This window comes from Micromys minutus, assembly GCF_963924665.1.
Source record: "Micromys minutus genome assembly, chromosome: 22".
NCBI classification, from domain to species: Eukaryota; Metazoa; Chordata; class Mammalia; order Rodentia; family Muridae; genus Micromys; species Micromys minutus.
In genome coordinates this window covers 2720357-2739738 of record NC_137957.1, presented here as the reverse complement: position 1 = coordinate 2739738, position 19382 = coordinate 2720357, and the positions used below count along the sequence as shown (strand labels likewise).

The following is a 19382-nucleotide window of genomic DNA, read 5'->3' as shown; positions in this document are numbered from 1 at the left end:
TTCTCTCTTTGGGCTGGAACTGTCTCATGTTAGGTCTCTTCATTGTGTCTCAATTTTTCTGGATATTTTGGGTTTAGAATATTTTATCATTTGTATTTTCTTTGACTAATGTGTCAATATACTTTATAGTATCTTCTACACTTGAGAATGTCTTTTATTGCCATATTAAATAGTTTTATTATTTCATGTTACTTGTTTTGGGTCCTTGTGGAACAATGCTATACCCTCTACTTGTACTGACTTAATCTACCTCTTCATTGGTGGGGCCAGAAGAAGCACCACAAGATGGAGAAGCTCTACCAGCAGGGAAGCAACCAGGCATTTTCCCAGGCATGCCACCATCCCTCTGGTATAGTTTGGTAATGATAGGGTTATAGACTTTCTCCAGTTCTTTCTGTTGATGCTCAGATTCTTCCTTCCCTGCAGTCTGGTTCTTATCCATCCAGCTGATGATTTCATTACACTTGTCAAATATCTTCTGTTTGTCCTCATCATTGATCTTGCCTTGAAATTTCTCATCTTCAACAGCTGCTTTCATGTTGAAGGCATAAGACTCTAGTGAATTCTTTTTTTTTTCAGTATTTCTATCTCTTTATTGAATTCAGTTTTTTTTAACATCTTTAATTTACAAAACAAAGATAAATGTACAGATTTCAAGCAATTTTTGCGTAAAATTATACATTTTTGTCAGTACTTTTTTTCAGATTTTAAAATAATTTTTACATACATCTATATGAATAGTCAGTACTTGATCTTTTTAAAGGTTTGACAGTATGCATCGAAAACCCAATAGTTACAATGAGCACAAAGTATGTGCAAAACAAAATGTAACATAAAAATAGTCAAAGTTTTCTTGTTGTGTAAAGATTTTTTTGTTTTGTTTTGTTTTCATTTCTTTATTTTTTGGACTTCATACAGTCTGTGAGTTGTTTCTGGGGGAGTGCAAGCCTCTGGGGTTAGCATCCCACTATCAGTGACTGCATATTATGTCTGTTCTTTGTGACTGGGTTATCTCACTCAGGATGATATTCTCTAGATGCAGCCATTTTCTTTTATCTTTTTAATTTTTTTTTAGATTCTTTTTTTTAAATGACTTTATTTTAAAAAATAAAGATAAATGTACAGATTTTAAACATTTTTTTTTGCTTAAAATTATACATTTTTGTCAGTACTGTTTTTTCAGACATTAAAATAATTTTTACATATAACCATGTGAATATATTTTTTTAGTCAGTACTTGATTTTTTTCAAGGGCTTGACAGTATGCATTGAAAACCTAATAGTTACAATAAGCGTAAAGTACATGCAAAACAAAACGCAACATGGAAATAGTCAAAGTCTTCTTGTTTTGTAAATATATGTATATTTTTTGTTTTCTTTATTTCTTGGACTTCATACAGTCTGTGAGTTGTTTCTGGGGGAGTGCAAGCCTCTGGGGTTAGCATCCCACTATCAGTGACTGCATATTATGTCTGTTCTTTTGTGACTGGGTTATCTCACTCAGGATGATCTTCTCTAGATGCTGCCATTTTCTTAAGAATTTGGTTAAGTCATTGTGTCTGGTGGCTGAGTAGTATTCCATTGTGTAAATGTACCACAATTTTTGTATCCATTCATCTTCTGAAGGACATCTGGGTTCTTTCCAGCTTCTGGCTATTATAAATAGAGCCACTATGAACATTGTGGTGCGTATATCTATGTTGTGTATTAAAGTGTCTCTGGGGAATATGCCCAGAAGTGGAATAGATGGGTCTTCAGGTAGTACTATATCCAATTTTCTGAGGTATCGCCAGACTGATTTCCAGAGTGGTTGTATTAGTTTGCAACCTCACCAACAGTGGTGAAGTGTTTCTCTTTCTCCACAGCCTCGCCAGCATCTCCTGTCACCTAATTTTTGGATCTTGGCCAATCTGACTGGTGTGAGGTGGAATCTCAGGGTTGTTTTGATTTGCATTTCAGATGGCTAAGGATGTTGAGCACTTCCTCAGATGTTTCTCCTGCATTTGGTGTTCCTCAACTGAAAATGATTTGTTTAGCTCTGTACCCCATTTTTAATAGGGTTATTTGATTCTCTGGTGTCTAGCTTTTTGAGTTCCTTGTACACCTTGGATATTAGGCCTCTATCTGATGTGGTGTTGGTAAAGATCTTTTCCCATTCTGTTGGTTGCCGTTTTGTTTTCTTGACGATGTCCTTAGCTTTACAGAAACTGTGCAATCTCATTAAGTCCCATTTGTTAATCTGTGACCTTAGAGCTTGAGCCATTGGTGTTTTGCTCAGGAAATTTTTTCCTGTGCCTATGTGTTCTAAGGTTTTCCCTACTTTCTCATCTAATAGTTTCAGTGTATCTGGTTTAATGTGGAGATCTTTGATCCACTTACACTTGAGCTTTGTACAAGGAGATAAGAAAGGGTCTATTTTCATTCTTTTGCATGCTGAGTGCCAGTTGGACCAGCAACATTTGTTTAATAGGCTGTCCTTTTTCCATTGAATGTTTACTGCTCCTTTGTCGAAAATCAGGTGACCATATACATGAGGGCTCATTTCTGGATCTTCTATTCTATTCCATTGATCCACATGCCTATTTCTGTACCAGTACCATGCAGTTTTCAGCACAATTGCCTTGTAATATAGCTTGAGGTCAGGGATAGTGATTCCCGCAGATGTTTTTTTTGTTGTTGAGGATAGATTTCACTATTCTGGGTCTTTTGTTATTCCATATGAAAATGCATATTGATCTTTCCAATTCCATGAAGAACTGTGATGGAATTTTGATGGGGATTGCGTTGAATCTGTAGATTGCTTTTGGTAGGATGGCCATTTTTAAAATGTTGATATTTCCAATCCATGAGCAAGGGAGGTCTTTCCATTTGCTGAGATCCTCCTCAATTTCCTTCTTTAGAAGTTTGAAGTTCTTGTCATACAGGTCCTTCACTTGCTTAGTTAGAGTCACACCAACGTATTTCCTAGTTTTTGTGACTATTGTGAAGGGTACCTTTTCCTTAATTTCTTTCTCCACATGTTTGTCCTTTGAGTATAGGAAGGCTACTGATTTGTTTGAGTTAATTTTGTATCCAGCCACTTTGCTGAACTTCTTTATCAGCTGTAGGAGTTCTTTGGTGGAATTTTTGGGGTCACTTAAGTACACTATCATGTCATTGGCAAAGAGAGATGTTTTTATTTCTTCCTTTCTGATTTGTATTCCCTTGATATCCTTTTGCTGTCTAATTGCTCCAGTCAGGACTTCCAGTACTATGTTGAATAGGTAGAGGGAGAGTGAGCAGCCTTGTCGATTCCCTGATTTTAGTGGGATTGCTTCAAGTTTCCCACTGTTAAGTTTGATGTTGGCTGTTGGTTTGCTGTATATTGCCTTTATTATGTTTAGGTATAGACCTTGGATTCATGTTCTTTCCAAGACTTTTAACATGAAGGGGTGTTGGATTTTGTCAAATGCTTTCTCAGCATCTAGTGAGATGACTATGTGATTTTGATCTTTGAGTTTGTTTATATGGTGGATTACATTGATGGATTTCTTTATATTAAACCATCCCTGCATCCCAGGGATGAAGCCTACTTGGTCATGATGAATGATCGTTTTGATGTGTTCTTGGATTCGGTTTGCAAGGATTTTGTTGAGTATTTTTGTATCAATGTTCATAAGTGAGATTGGTCTGAAGTTCTCTTTCCTTGTAGGGTCTTTGTGTGCTTTAGGTACGAGGGTTATTGTGGCCTCAATAAATGAGTTGGGTAGTATTCCATTTGGTTCTATCTTCTGGAATAGTTTGGAGAGTATTGATGTTATGCCCGCAATAAATGTCTGATAAAATTCTGCACTAAACCCATCTGGACCTGGCCTTTTTTTGGTTGGGAGGATTTTGATGACTTCTTCTATTTCTTTAAGTTTTATAGGGTTATTTAGATGGTTTACTTGGTCCTGGTTTAACTTTGGGATCTTGTATCTCTCTAGGAATTCGTCCATTTCCTCCAGATTTTCTAATTTTGTGGAGTATGTTTTTGTAGTAGGATCTGATGATTTCTTGAATTTCCTCAGTTTCAGTTGTTATGTCTCGACTTTCCTTTCTGATTTTGTTAATTTGTATACTCTGTCTTTGCCCTCTAGTTAGTCTGGCTAGGGGTTTATAAATTTTGTTGATTTTCTCAAAGAACCAACTCTTGGTTGTGTTGATTTTTTCAATAGTTCTTTTTGTTTCTATTTGGTCTATTTCTGCCCTAATTTTGATTATTTCTTGCCATTTACTCTTCTTGGGTATATCTGCTTCCTTTTGTTCTAAGGCTTTTAGCTGTGCTGTCAGGTTGCTGATGTAGGGTCTCTCCAGTTTCTTTTTGGAAGCACTTAGGGTTATGAGTTTTCCTCTCTCTACTGCTTTCATTGCATCCCATAGGTTTGGGTATGTTGTGTTTTCGTTTTCGTTGAATTTTAGAAAATCCTTAATTTCTTTCTTTATTTCTTCTTTGACCCTGCTATCATTTAACAGAGCATTGTTTAGTTTCTATTTGTATGTGGGCTTTTTGTTGTCTTTGTTGTTGTTAAAGACCAGCCATAGACCATGGTGATCTGAGAGGATGCATAAAAGTATTTCAATCTTCTTATATCGATTGAGGCTCGTTCTGTTTCCAATTATGTGGTCAATTTTTGAGAAGATACCATGGGGTGCTGAGAAGAAGGTGTATTCTTTTACTTTGGGAGAGTATGTTCTGTATATATCTATTAATTCTAGTTGGTTCAAAGACTCTGCTAGCTTTGCAGTGTCCTTGTTCAGTTTCTGTTTCCATAATCTGTCCATTGGTGAGAGTGGGGTATTAAAGTCTCCCACTCTTATTGTTTGGGGAGAAATGTATTTTTTGAGGTTTAGTAGGGTTTGTTTTATGAATTTGGGTGCTTTTTTATTTGGAGCATATATGTTAAGGATTGAGAGTTTCTCCTGACAGATTTCCCTGGTAATGAGTAAAAAGTGTCCTTCCTTATCTTTTTTGATGACTTTTGTTTGGAAATTTACTTTATTCGATATTAGAATAGCCACTCCAGCTTGCTTCTTGGGGCTGTTTGCTTGGAAGTTTTTTCCCCACCCTTTTACTCTGAGATAGTGTCTGTCTTTGTCTCTGAGATAAGTTTCCTGTATTCAGCAAAAGGCTGGATTTTGTTTATGTATCCAGTCTGATAGCCTATGTCTCTTTATTGGGGAGTTGAGTGCATTTATGCTAATAGATAGTAGGGAATAGTTGTTTCTGTTTCCTGCCATTATTGCTTTTGTGGGTTGAGTTGTTTCTGTGTCTTTTTCTTCTTTTAGTTTTCTTGTTTAGGAGTTTTCTTGTTTTTACTAGGCTGTATTTTCCCTCATTGTATTGGGTTTTCCACCTATAATTCATTGTAGTGCTGGGTTTGTGGTCAGATATTGTATAAATTTTGATTTGTCTTGAAATATCTTCATCTCTCCATCTATGGTGATTGATACTTTTGCTGGGTATAGCAGCTTGGGCTGGCACTTGTGCTCTCTTAGGGTGTGCATAATATCTGTCCAGGCTCTTCTAACTTTCATAGTCTCTGTTGAGAAATCGGGTGTGAGTCTGATTGGCCTGCCTTTATATGTTACCTGACCTTTTTCCCTTACTGCTTTTAGTATTCTTTCTTTGCTTTGGGCACTTTATGTTTTTACTATTATGTGTCTGGAGGTATTTCTTTTCCGGTCCAACCTATTTGGAGTTCTGAAGGCTTTTATGCTCATGGTCATCTCAGTCTTGAGGGTAGGAAAGTTTTCTTCTACGATTTTGTTGAAGATATTTACTGTGCCTCTTAGTTGATACTCTTCTCCCTCTTCTATTCCTATTATTCTTAGATTCGGTCTTCTCATTGTGTCCTGGATTTCCTGGACATTTTGGGTTAGGAGATTTTTGTTTTTTGTATCTTCTCTGGTTGTTTTGTCTATGTTTACAATGTTATCTTCTGCCCCTGAGATTCTCTCTTCCCTCTCTTGTAATCTATTGTAAATGCTTGCTTCTGTGACTCCTGATTTTTTTTTTAGGTGTTCTACCTCTAGGGTTATCTCTTTTAGTGATTTCTTTATTGTGTCAATTTCCGTTTTAAATTCCCTCTTCCATTCCTTCATCTCTTTGGTGTGTTTTCCACTAGTTCTTTGAGTTCTTTGAGTGTTTTTCTTGCTTCCTCTTTAAAAGCTTCTGACTCTTTTTGCTTTTCCTCCCATTCTTGTTTAAGTATCTCTATCAGCATCTTGATGTATGATTTCAGGTCTGCATCTTCTTTTTCTGGAGTGTTTGGCATTACTATGTTTTCTGTTGTGGGAGAGCTGGGTTCTAGAGTTGCCAGGTTGTCTTGGTTTCCTTGGGATATACTCTTTCGCTTTCCTCTTGCCATTTTGTTGTCAGTGATATGTTCTCGCCTTTCCCTTGTATCTGGTCTTTGTCCCTGGGTCTTCACTGGTCTAGGTGGCAGATGGGCCGAGCCCTGTTCTATGCCTCAGAGTCGCTGGGTGGAAACAGAAGTTCCAAAGTCTGTTCCTGGTCCCTGGATCAGGCAGGGCTGGGAGTGCGCTTACAGTGCGCACTCCGCAGAGATCTCTCTGCTCCCTGGCTGTCCAGGTCTCCTACTCACCAGTCTTTAAAGCTTTAGGTGCTGCTCTTCCCTGTGGCAGATGGGCCACGCCCTGTTCTGCGCAGTGAAGTCAGACTCTTGTGAATTCTTAGAGGAAACCCCATCTCTCTGCTTCTCATCCTCAGCCTTGTACTTCTCAGTTTCTTGGATCATGTGCTAAATATCCTCCTTACTCAAGTGGTCCTTGTCATTGGTGATAGTGATCTTGTTCTTTTTTCCTGTGTTCTATCTACACAAGAATCCTCAAAAATGCCATTGGCATCTATGTCAAAAATAACCTCAATCTAAGGAACCCCATGGGATTCAGGAAGAATGCACGTGAGTTCAAACTTTCTGAGCAGATTGTTGTCCTTGATCATGACCCTTTCACCTTCTTACACCTGATGAGTACACCTGTCTGGTTGTCAGAGTATGTGGTGAAGTTCTGTGTCTTGGTGGTGGGAATGGTGGTATTGCACTTGATGAGGACAGTCATGACTCCGCCAGCAGTCTCAATACCAAGGGAAAGAGGAGTGACATCCAAGAGTAGAAGATTCTGAACATTCTCAGACTTGACTCCAGATAGAATGTCTGCCTGGACAGCTGCACCAATACACAACAGCTTAATTGGGGTTAATGCTCTTATTCAGTTCTTTTCCATTGAAGAAGTCTTGTAGAAGTTCCTGAATCTTAGGGATTCTGGTAGAACCACCCACCAAGACAATGTCATGGATATGTGACTTATCTAGTTTGGCATCTTGAAGGGTCTTCTCTACAGGGTCTAGTGTGCCACTGAACAGATCAGCATTCAATTCTTCAAATTGAGCACAGGTAATGGAGGTATAGAAGTCAATTCCCTCATAGAATCAATCTCAATACTAGCATGGGTGCTGGAGGAGAGGGTGTGCTTGGCCTGCCTACAGGCAGTGAGGAGATGCTGGACAACTCTCTTGTTCTCACTGATGTCCTTTTGTGCTTCTGCTTAAATTCAGTGATAAAATTTGACCATTTGGTTGTCAAAGTCTTCTCCACACAAGTGGGTATCTCCAGCTGTTTTGATTTGACTTCAAAAATCCCATCCTCAATAGTGAAGATTGACACATCAAAAGTGCCACCTTCCAATAAAAAATACCAACACATTCCTTCCAGCTCCGACCTTCTTATCTAAGCCATAAGCAATAGCAGCAGTGGTTGGTTCATTGATACTTTGAAGTACATTGAGGCCAACAATAGTTCCAGCATCCCTTTTTGCCTGTCACTGAGAGTCATTGAAGTAAGCTGGCACTGTGAGTACAGTATTGCTAACAGTATTTCCAAGGTAAGCTTTTGTAATTTCCTTCATCTTTGTCAAAGCCATTGAGGAAACTTCTTCTGGGTAAAAACTTTTTTTCTCCCCCTTGTATTTGACTTGGACCTTGGGCCTGCCTGCATCATTCACCACCATGAAGGACCAGTGCTTCATATCAGACCGAACAAGAACATTATCAAACTTACATCTGATCAGATATTTGGCATCACAAACTGTGTTGGTGGGGTTCATTCTAACCCAGTCCTTGGCCACATCCCCAATTAATCGTTCTGTGTCAGTGAAAGCAATATAGCTCAGCGTGGTGTGATTACCATGATCACTGGCAATGATTTTCGCCTTTCCATTCTGAAAGACACCCACACTGGTGGTACCAAGATCAATGTCAACTTCAGGTCCCTTAGACATGGTTGTTCGAGTGTGGGCCCGGCTGCACTGATGACGAGACCACACAAATGTCCGAGAGCTGGCTCCAAGTTCAATAAGGACACTTGAGATTTTCCTTTCCATGTCCTGTATTCTATTGCTGATGCTTGCATCTGTTCTTTCTGTTATCTTCTCTAGGTTTCTGTTCTTCAGGATTCCCTTATTTTGTGTTTCCTTTTTGCTTCTATTTCCATTTTCAGGTCTTGTACAGTTTTATTTATTTCCTTTATCCACTTGTATTTTCCTATATTTCTTTAAGGGGTTTGTTTCCCCCTTAAGAGCCTCTCCATGTTTTATTGTATTTTCTTGTATTTCTTTAAGGAATTTATTTAGTTTCTATTTCAAAGCCTCAATTATCTTTATAAAATGGTGTCATGCTGTTCCAGATTTTGTTGTTTTTCTTCTTTTGGGGGTCTTTACCCATCCAGATTGCTTTAGTCTTTGGTCCTGTTGTAATAGGTGTTGGGCAGGCACCTAACCTCAGTGATCCTGATGAGAAGGGCTCTGTTGGATATCTGTGGGTTGTAATGTTCCAGCTCAGCAAATCTGCTGAAGGTGGGCAGAGAGCTGGTGGGAGAATGGAGGTCTTTTAGGGATAAAAGGTTACTCAGGGAAGAAGGGTGTGCCTGAGATTGGTATAGGGAAATAGCCTGTTTGGTTCCAGATCAGCAGGTCTGATAAAGGCAGGTAGAGAGGTGGTGAAATAATGGGGGTATGGGAAGGGTGTGTATCTAGCAGCCTGCTTAGAGCAGCTGTGCATTCTCCAGAGGACTCGGTGGAGGGCAGTGGAAATGTGTTCAGTCTATGGTCAATTTGTAATCTTTACATGGTGTTTTCTAATTTGTGACTTCAGTTGCAAAGGGTCTGATGCTCTCTTTTGGCTTGTATGGGTCCTGTTAGGGTGAACAAAAATGCATGGAAGCAAGTATTCACAAGTACAAAAAAAAAAAAAAAAAGACCCCTTAAAGAGTGCTTTATAAGAGATTAGAATTTCTAGGCTAGCTTGACTTAGTCTTTCTTCCATTGTTTGATAGATTGACTTCCACCTTTTGATTCATAGCCTGGAGGTATTTTTATGTGTGCATAATTTTTAAAAAAGCATACTAAGATTTAGGTTTTAGTTTCATACCATATTTTATTTTTTTATTTTGTGTTTGTGAGTGTGGGTGGGTTGATATATGCTCATGTGAGAAACTAATTTTGTGGTCAGAGGACAACTTTTGGAATCAATTGTCTCCTTTAACTACATGGGTTCTTAGGATCGAATAAAGTTCATCAGGCTTAGCAGCAGGTGCTTTTACCTTTTTGGCCTGGATCATGCTTGTTAACCCAGTTAGCTAGCCTGAGTCTCTTTACTGAGAAGTTTAGTCCATTTACATTTAAGGTTACTTAGAGATGCTTATTAATTCCGGTTATTTTGTCAGCTGCTGTTCCATGTGTTTGACTTAATATCGGTTCTTTGCTTTCTGTCTATTAGTATCAGACTTTGCTGGTTTACTGAATTACACAGAATGGATTCTTCCCTAAATCCACAGGTAGCTGATTTTCCTGAGAATTTTATTTTTCCTTTGTGCTTATGATTCATATGCATTTCTTCCACCCCAGGACAGTTTACTATTTATTATCTTTTGCATTTAATTTTGGTGGGCACGAGCTCTTTTTAAAACTTTTATTTTCTTAGTTTTTATTTTTTTTTTTTACTTATTCACCTCACATTCCACACATTGGCCCCTTGCAGTCACCTCCTCTCATAATTTCCCCCCTCTCTTTCCCCTTTCTCCTATGAATGGGTAGGTGCTCCCTAAGTATACCTCTGCCCTGGTGCATCAAGTTTCTGAGAGTCTAAGTACTTCCTCTCACACTGAGGCCAGACAAAATAGCCCAACTTGAAGATCATATTCTACCTAAACATAATGAAAGCAATATATAGCAAACTAACAGCCAACATCAAACTTAATGGTGGGAAACTTGAAGCAATCCCACTAAAACCAGGGACTTGACAAGGCTGCCCACTCTCCCCCTACCTATTCAACATAGTACTGGAAGTCCTGGCCTGAGCAATGAGACAGTAAAAGGAAATCAAAGGGATAAAAATTGGAAAGGAAGAAGTAAAAACATCACTTTTTGCAGATGACATGATAGTGTACTTAATGGACCCCACAACTTCCACCAGAGAACTCCAACAGCTGGTAAACAAGTTCAGCAAAGTGAAAGGATATAAAATTAACTCAAACAAATCAGCAGCCTTCCTATATTCAAAGGACAAACATGTGGAGAAAAAAATTAGGGAAAAGATACCCATCACAATAGTCACAAAAACTATGATATACCTTGGTGTGACTCTAACTAAGCATGTGAAGGACTGGTATGACAAGAACTTCAAACCTCTAAAGAAGGAAATCGAGGAAGATCTCAGAAAAGGGAAAAATCTGACTCAGACCTGAAATTCTAGATGATAATAGAGATCCTTAAACAAGAATGGGAGGAAAAGCATGAAGAATTAGAAGCTTTTAAAGAAGAAACAAGAAAAACACTCAAAGAACTCAAAGAACTAGAAGAAAACAAAACCAAAGAGATGAAGGAATGGAAGAAGGAATTTAAAATGGAAGTGGACACAATAAAGAAAACACTAAAAGAGACAACCCTAGAGATAGAAAACCTAAAACAGAAATCAGGAGTCATAGATGCAAGCCTTTCCAACAGACTACAAGAGAGAACAAGGGGAGCAAAAGACAACATTGAAAACATAGACAAAACAGTCAGAGAAGATGAAAAAACCAAAAAGCTTCTAACCCAAAATGTCCAGGAGATCCAGGACACAATGAGAAGACCAAACCTAAGGATAATAGGAATAGGAGAGGGTGAAGAATGTCTACTAAGAGGCATATTAAATATTTTCAAACAAATTGTAGAAAAAAGCTTCCCTAACCCTAAGAATGAGATGACCACGAGCATAAAACAAGCCTACTGAACTCCAAATAAGTTGGACCACAAAAAAAATTCCTCCAGACACATAATAGTCAAAACACCAAGTGCCCAAAGCAAAGAAAAAATATTAAAAGCAGTAATGGAAAAAAGACCAAGTAACATGTAAAGGCAGACCAATCAGAATTACACCTGACATCTCAACAGAGACTATGAAAGCTAGAACATCCTGGACAGACATCATGCAGACCCTAAGAGAACACAAGTGTCAGCCCAAGCTGCTATACCCAGCAAAACTCTCAATCACCATAGACAGAGAGACTAAGATATTCCAGGACAAAACTAAATTTACACAATATCCGACAACAAACCCAGCACTACAACGAATTATAGGGGGAAAACCCAATACAATGAGGGAAACTACATCCTTATAAAAAACAATAAAACTCCTGAGCAATAAAGCCAAATGAAGAAAGACATACAGGCACAATTCAACCTCCAAAAGCAAAAATAGCAGGAAACAGGAACCACTATTTCTTGATATCTGTTAACATAAATGGACTCAATTTTCCAATAAAAAGATATAGGCAATCAGACTGGATACATAAGCAAAACTCAGCCTTTAGCTGCATACAGGAAACTCATCTCAGAGACAAAGACAGACACTATCTCAGAGTAAAAGGTTGGGGAAAAAAAAACTTCCAAGTAAGTGGCCCCAAGAAGCAAGCTGGAGCGGCCATTCTAATATTGAATAAAGTAGATTTTTAACCAAAAGTTATCAAAAAAGATAAGGAAGGAAACTTTCTACTCATTACAATGGAAATTTGTCAGGAGGAACTCTCAATACTTAACATATATGCTCCAAATACAAAAGCACCATTATTTCTAAAAGAAACCCTACCAAAGCTCAAATAATACATTGTGCCCCACACAATAATAGTGGGAGACCTCAATACTCCACTATTACTAATAGACAGATCATGGAAACAAAAATTGAACAAGGACAATGTAAAACTAGCAGGGGTTATGAACCAACTGGAATTAATAGATATTAATAAAGATCTCAGAAAATGGAAAGATCTCCCATGCTCATGGATGGGAAGGATCAACATTTTAAAAATGGCCATCCTACCAAAAGCAATCTACAGATTTAATGCAATCCCCATCAAAATTCCAACCAAGTTCTTCATTGAGTTGGAAAGAGCAATGTGCAATTTCATCTGGAATAACAAAAGACCTAGAATATCGAAATTCATCCTCAACAACAAGAAAACATCTGCGGTAATCACTATCTCTGACCTCAAGCTATATTACAAGGCAATTGTGCTGAAAACTGCATGGTACTGGTACAGAAATAGGCACTTAGATCAATGAAATAGAATAGAAGATCCAGAAATTAGTCCTCACATATATGATCATCTGATTTTTGACAAAGAAGCTTTAAACATTCAATGGAAAAAGGTCAGCCTATTCAACAAATGCTTTTTTATCTTCCCCTGGAATGAGACTACTGATTGGCTATCCAATAGCAAGTAGTCAGTCTAAAAAATACACTGACAATACTGAAGGACTCAACAGCATGCGTTTTACTTATTCAATCATTCATTTGTAACAACAATGGTTAAATGCTCAGGCCATCTGCCACCAGGACCAGCAGAGATCCAGGGACAAAGGCCTGGTGAGATTGCACTGTGAGTAGCCAGGGCACAGAGAGGTCTGGGCTGAGCTTGTGGAAAGTGCCCTCCACACACCCCCAATCAGGTCAGGGGATCTCTGCTGTAGGGTTCAGTTTCCAACAGGATGGCCCATGCATGTGGAGCAAACACTCAGGGAATCTGCCACTGGAACAGCAGAGATCTGGGGACAAAGGCAAGGTACAATAGAGAGATGGGAACCAATCAATGACAACAAGACCATGGATAATCACAGACAACAAGATGGCAAGAGGAAAGCAAAAGAACTTACCCAAGAAACCAAGACAACCTGGCAACAACAGAACCCGGCTTTTCCATCACAGCAAACAGCAGAATTCAAACACTACAGAAAAACGAGATTCAGATGTGAAATCATACCTCAAGATGATGATAGAGATGCTTAAACAAGAATGGGAGGAAAAGCATAAAGAAATAGAAGTTTTTAAAGAGAAAACAAGAAAAACACTCAAATAAATCAAAGACCTAGAGGAAAACAGAACCAAAGAGATGGAGGAATGGAAGAAGGAACTTAAAATGGAAATGGAAACAATAAAGAAAACACTAAGAGAGACAACACTGGAGGTAGAAAATCTAAAAAAGAAACCAGGAGTCACAGATGCAAGCATCTCCAGCAGTGTACAAGAGATGAAAGAGAGAATCTCAGAGGCAGAAGACAACATTGAAAATATAGACAAAACAGTCAGAGAAGATGCAAAAGCCATAAAGCACCTAACCCAAAATGTTCAGGAGATTCAGGATACAATGAGAAGAACAAACCTCAGGATAATAGGAATAGAAGAGGGCAAAGAATATCAACTAAGAGGCACAGTAAATTTCTTCAACAAAATCATAGAAGAAAACTTCCCTACCCTTAAGAATGAGATGACCATGAGCATAAAACAAGCCTACAGAACTCCAAGTAGAGTGGACCAGAAAAGAAATTCCTCCCAACACATAATAGTCAAAACTCCAAGTGCCCACAACAAAGAAAGAATACTAAAAGCAGTAAGGGAAAAAGTCATGTAACATATAAAGGCAAACTAATCAGAATCACACCGACTTCTCAACAGAGACTATGAAAGCTAGATGATCCTGCAAGACATCATGCAGACCCTATGAGAACACAAGTGCCAGCCCAAGCTGCTATACCCAGTAAAACTCTCAATCACCATAGATGGAGAGACCAAGATATTCCAGGACAAAACTAAATTTACACAATATCTGAACACAAACTAAGCACTACAATAAATTATCGGTTGAAAACCCAATACAAAGAGGGAAACTACATCCTAGTAATAACTAGAAAATACCTAAGCAAGAAAACCAAAAGAAGAAAGACACACAGGCACATTTCTCTCTCTAAAATCAAAAATAGCAGGAAACAGCAACCACTATTCCTTAATATCTGTTAACAAAAATGGACTCAATTCTGCAATAAAAAGACATAGGCTATCATACTGGAAACATAAACAGAATCCAGAATTTTGCTGCATTCAGGAAACTCATCTCGGAGACAAAGACAGACACTATCTCAGAGTAAAAGGTTGGGAAAAACTTTCCAAACAAACAGCCCCAAGCAGCAATCTGGAGTGACCATTGTAATATCAAATAAAATAGATTTTTAACCAAAAGTTATCAAAAAAGATAAGAGAGGACACTTTTTACTCATTACAGAAAAAACTTTTCAGGAGGAACTCTCAATCCTTAACACATATGCTCCAAATACAAAAGCACCCACATTCATAAAAGAAACCCTACTAAAGCTCAAAAAATACATTTCAACCTACACAATAATAGTGGGAGACCTCAACACCCCACTCTCATCAATGGACAGATAATGGAAACAGAAACTGTACAAGGATGCAATGAATCTAGCAGAGGTTATGAACCTATTGGAATTAATAAACATCTACAGAACATTTCATCCTAAAACAAAAGATCACACCTTCTCAGCACCTCATGGCACCTTCTCCAAAATTGACCATATAGTTGGTCACAGAACAAGCCTCAATAGATATAAGAATATTGAAATACTCTCATGCATCCTATCAGATCACCATGGTGTAAGGCTGGTCTTTAATAACAACAAAGAACAAAAATCCCACATTCACATGGAAACTAAATAATGCTCTATTAAACGATACCATTGTCAAAGAAGAAATAAAGAAAAAATAAAGGATTTTCTAGAATTTAATGAAAATGAAACCCAACATACCTATGGAATACAATGAAAGCAATACTGAGAGCAAAACTCATATCTCTGAGTGCTTCCAAAAAGAACCTGGAGAGACCATACACTAGCAACTTGACAGCTCAATTGAAAGCCCTAGATCTAAAGGAAGTAGCTACACCCAAGAGGAGTAGATGGCAAGAAATAATCAAACTCAGAGCCGAAATTGACCAAATAAAAACAAAAAGAACCATAGAAAGAATCAAGAAAACAAAGAGCTGGTTCTTTGAGAAAATTAACAAGATTGATATACCCTTAGCCAGACTTACTACATGACAAAGAGAGAGTGTCCAAACTAACAAAATCAGAAATGAAAGTGAAAACATAATAACTGAAACTGAGGAAATTCAAGAAATCAACAGATCCTACTACAAAAGCCTAAACTCAACAAAGCTGGAAAATCTGGAGGAAATGGATGAATTCCAACACAGATGCCAGATATTAAAGTTAAACCAGGACCAGGCAAACCATCTAAATAATCCTATAACACCTAAAGAAATAGAAGCAGTCATCAAAAACCTCCCAACCAAAGAAAGCCCAGGTCCAGATGGGTTCAGTGAAGAATTCTATCAGACATTTATTGATAACCTAATACCAATATTCTCCAATCTATTTCACAAAATAGCATCAGATGGAACACTACCTAACTCATTTTTGGAGGCCACAATAACCCTCATTCCTTTTTTTTTGTGAATATATGTATATTTTTTGTTTTCTTTATTTCTTGGACTTCATACAGTCTGTGAGTTGTTTCTGGGGGAGTGCAAGCCTCTGGGGTTAGCATCCCACTATCAGTGACTGCATATTATGTCTGTTCTTTTGTGACTGGGTTATCTCACTCAGGATGATCTTCTCTAGATGCAGCCATTTTCTTAAGAATTTGGTTAAGTCATTGTTTCTGGTGGCTGAGTAGTATTCCATTGTGTATATGTACCACAATTTTTGTATCCATTCGTCTTCTGAAGGACATCTGGGTTCCTTCCAGCTTCTGGCTATTATAAATAGAGCCGCTATGAACATTGTGGTGCATATATCTTTGTTGTGTATTAAAGTGTCTCTGGGGTATATGCCCAGAAGTGGAATAGCTGGGTCTTCAGGTAGTACTATATCCAATTTTCTGAGGTATCGCCAGACAGATTTCCAGAGTGGTTGTATTAGCTTGCAACCCCACCAACAGTGGAGAAGTGTTCCTATTTCTCCGCAGCCTCGCCAGCATCTGCTGTCATCTGAGTTTTGGATCTTGGCCAATCTGACTGGTGTGAGGTGGAATCTTAGGGTTGTTTTGATTTGCATTTCCCTGATGGCTAAGGATGTCGAGCACTTCCTCAGATGTTTTTCGGCCATTCGGTGTTCCTCAACTGAAAATGATTTGTTTAGCTCTGTACCCCATTTTTAATAGGGTTATTTGATTCTCTGGTGTCTAGCTTTTTGAGTTCCTTGTACACCTTGGATATTAGGCCTCTATCTGATATAACCCTCATTCCTAAACCACACAAAGACACTACAAGGAAAGAGAACTTCAGACTAATCTCACTTATGAACATTGATGCAAAAATACTCAACAAAATCCTTACAAACTGAGTTCAAGAACACATCAATATGATCATTCACCATGATCTAGTAGGCTTCATCCCTGGAATACAGATATCCATTAACGTAATCCACCATATAAACAAACTGAAAGAAAAAAAAAACACATGGTCATCTCACTAGATGCTGAGAAAGCATTTGACAAAATTCAACACCCCTTCATGTTAAAAGTCTCATCCCAGACCTCTCTGCTCCCTGGCTACTTGTAGGGCAGTCTCACCAGGCCTTTGTCCCTGGGTCTCAGCTATTCCTGACAGCAGATGGTCTGAGTGCCTGTTCTTCATGCTCGGATCCTCCGGTTGGTAACTGAGTCCCTAAGGCAGAGTTCATGCTCCCTTGAACCAATCAAGGGGGGGGGCAGTTTCTGGGCCCAGACCTTTCTATACTCCAGCTACTCGCAGCACAGTCCCACCAGGCCTGCATCACTCAATTATTTTCTTCTTTAAATAAAAAATATTTATCCTGTCTTATGTGTATGCGTGTTCTGCCTCCATGTATTTATGTATATGCCTGATGCTACCCACATCAGAGGAGGGTCTCAAATTACCTTGATGCTGGGCTTACAGGTTGTTGGGAACAGTATCCTAGGCAAAAGCTGAACATGCTCTTAACCACTGAGCTATGTCTTCAGCATTTAGAATTTAAGTTTTTAAACACACAATTTTAGGTCTACTTTTAGCTGTTTACATTTAATTACACATTTATTTGGTGATAGTGTATTATGATACATATGTTAGAAAAAAACATACAAACGTTTTTTTATCCATTCACTATCTTCACCTGATGCCAGTATTCGATAGTATAATATCACACCCACAATATTAACAACTGCATCACGCACAACACAGAACATTTCTTCATGCTCTGCAATCATAGGAACTTCAGCAAGTTCAATGATCCACTTTACAGTTTTCCTCCTAAGAGTCTTTCCAGAGCTCTCTTCACATCTTTATTCCTTAAACTATAAATGAAGGGGTTCAGCATGGGGGTGACCACAGTGTACATGACCGAGGCTCTTGCAGCAGAGTGTGAGCTTTGGACCACAGCTGAACTGACATACACTCCAAGGCCTGTGCTATAAAATAAGGAGACCATGGAAAGGTGAGAGGCACATGTAGAAAACGCCTTGTACTTCCCTTGAACTGAGGAGATAGAACGTATGGAAGACACTATCTTGAAATAAGAATAAAGGATACCGCTGACAGAAATGGCTGCCAATAGAACAGGTACAAGATTCATTATGAGGTGGCTTGAAAAGTTGACTGAACAGGTGAGTTGGGACAGCTGATTAAGCTCACAGAAGAAGTGGGGGATTTTCACATCTCCACAGAAGTTCAAGTGTAGCACAATTGAGCTCTGTAGAAAGGAATGTAGGATGCTAACAACCCAGCACAGCAGAACCAGCAGTATACAGAGCCGGTGGTTCACAATGACTGTGTAATACAGTGGGTGACAGATAGCCACATATCGGTCATAGGCCATTACAGCCAGAAGAAAATTGTCCAATTCTGCAAAAACCAAGAAGACACACATCTGGCTAATGCAGTCTGCATAGGTGATGGTCTTGCTCTGGGTGTGTATATTTACCAGCATCTTTGGGACAGTGGTGGAGGTGAAGCAGATGTCCACAAAGGACATGTTAGCAAGGAAGAAGTACATGGGTGTGTGCAGATGAGACTGTGTGATGCTGGCCATGATAATGAGCAGGTTCCCAATCACTGTTACCATGTACATAAACAGAAACAGTGCAAAAATAAGGAACTGAAGGTGTGGGTTTTCTGAAAATCCAAGAAGAAGAAACCTTGAAATTCTTGTGTTGTTTCCTGATTCCATCAGTTACATGTAACTGTGAGACAAGATAAAGGCAAGGTAAGAAGGATCTTCTCACATTACTGGTATGTATGATATGATACATTTTATGTTTTCAACAAATTAACTTCTGAATGGTTTCCATGGAATTGTTCCTCTTGAGAAGTCCCTCATGGTAATAATAAAAGATGTTCAGCAGATTTTATCCTTTTAATAATGTGAGCACACACACCACTTTCTCTTTCACACACACACACACACACACACACACACACACACACACACACACACACACGAGAGAGGGGGGGATAGAGAGAATAACAACTAAAACTATTTTAAAGCAATTATTTTATAACTGGACAAGAAGTGATGGTTCAGTGAAGAATATTAAAGCATGTATAACTTAAAGGGAATACAGACTCTCCCTTTATGTATCTGCCTTGCATGTGCATGCATATATCTGATATTTATAAACTTTTGAGAAATCATATGCAGAACTGTCTGCATAGTAACCAGGTAGCATTCTGACCAGATCATTCTGTGTAGTGGGATGTTGTGTGCCTCAATGGATGCTTCAAAGCAACCCAGCCTCTAAGGAACTTCTCTATATGACAGAGGGCAGTTCTAGACACTAGAAGAGTAAAATTGCTTCACATCGAAAATTTCCCTTTGACCTAAAATCAAAATTGTCATTTCAGCATGGGTATAACCATAAATCTATGAAAAAGAACACAATTTATCATTCCAATAGATCCACAGTCTCAATTAGACAGTATTCTACATCTTGTTAAACAGCT

At 38.5% G+C, this 19382-nt stretch overlaps 1 protein-coding gene and 1 pseudogene across 2 annotated transcripts; both read right to left on the bottom strand.

Annotated features, from left to right (window-relative positions):
* Positions 1-241: 241 nt before the first annotated feature.
* Positions 242-8319, bottom strand: LOC308435057 (heat shock cognate 71 kDa protein-like; annotated as a pseudogene). The gene is made up of 3 exons: positions 7915-8319; positions 6714-7857; positions 242-565 (listed from the first exon to the last, which is right to left on the bottom strand). The product of its transcript is annotated as a heat shock cognate 71 kDa protein-like (transcript).
* A 9360-nt stretch (positions 8320-17679) lies between these two features.
* Positions 17680-18609, bottom strand: LOC308435065 (olfactory receptor 1082; the record flags this gene model as incomplete). The annotated part of the gene is made up of 1 exon (XM_080935609.1): positions 17680-18609. The coding sequence occupies one exon, from the start codon at positions 18607-18609 to the stop codon at positions 17680-17682; it is 930 nt and encodes a 309-aa protein (XP_080791735.1).
* Between the last annotated feature and the right edge of the window lie 773 nt (positions 18610-19382).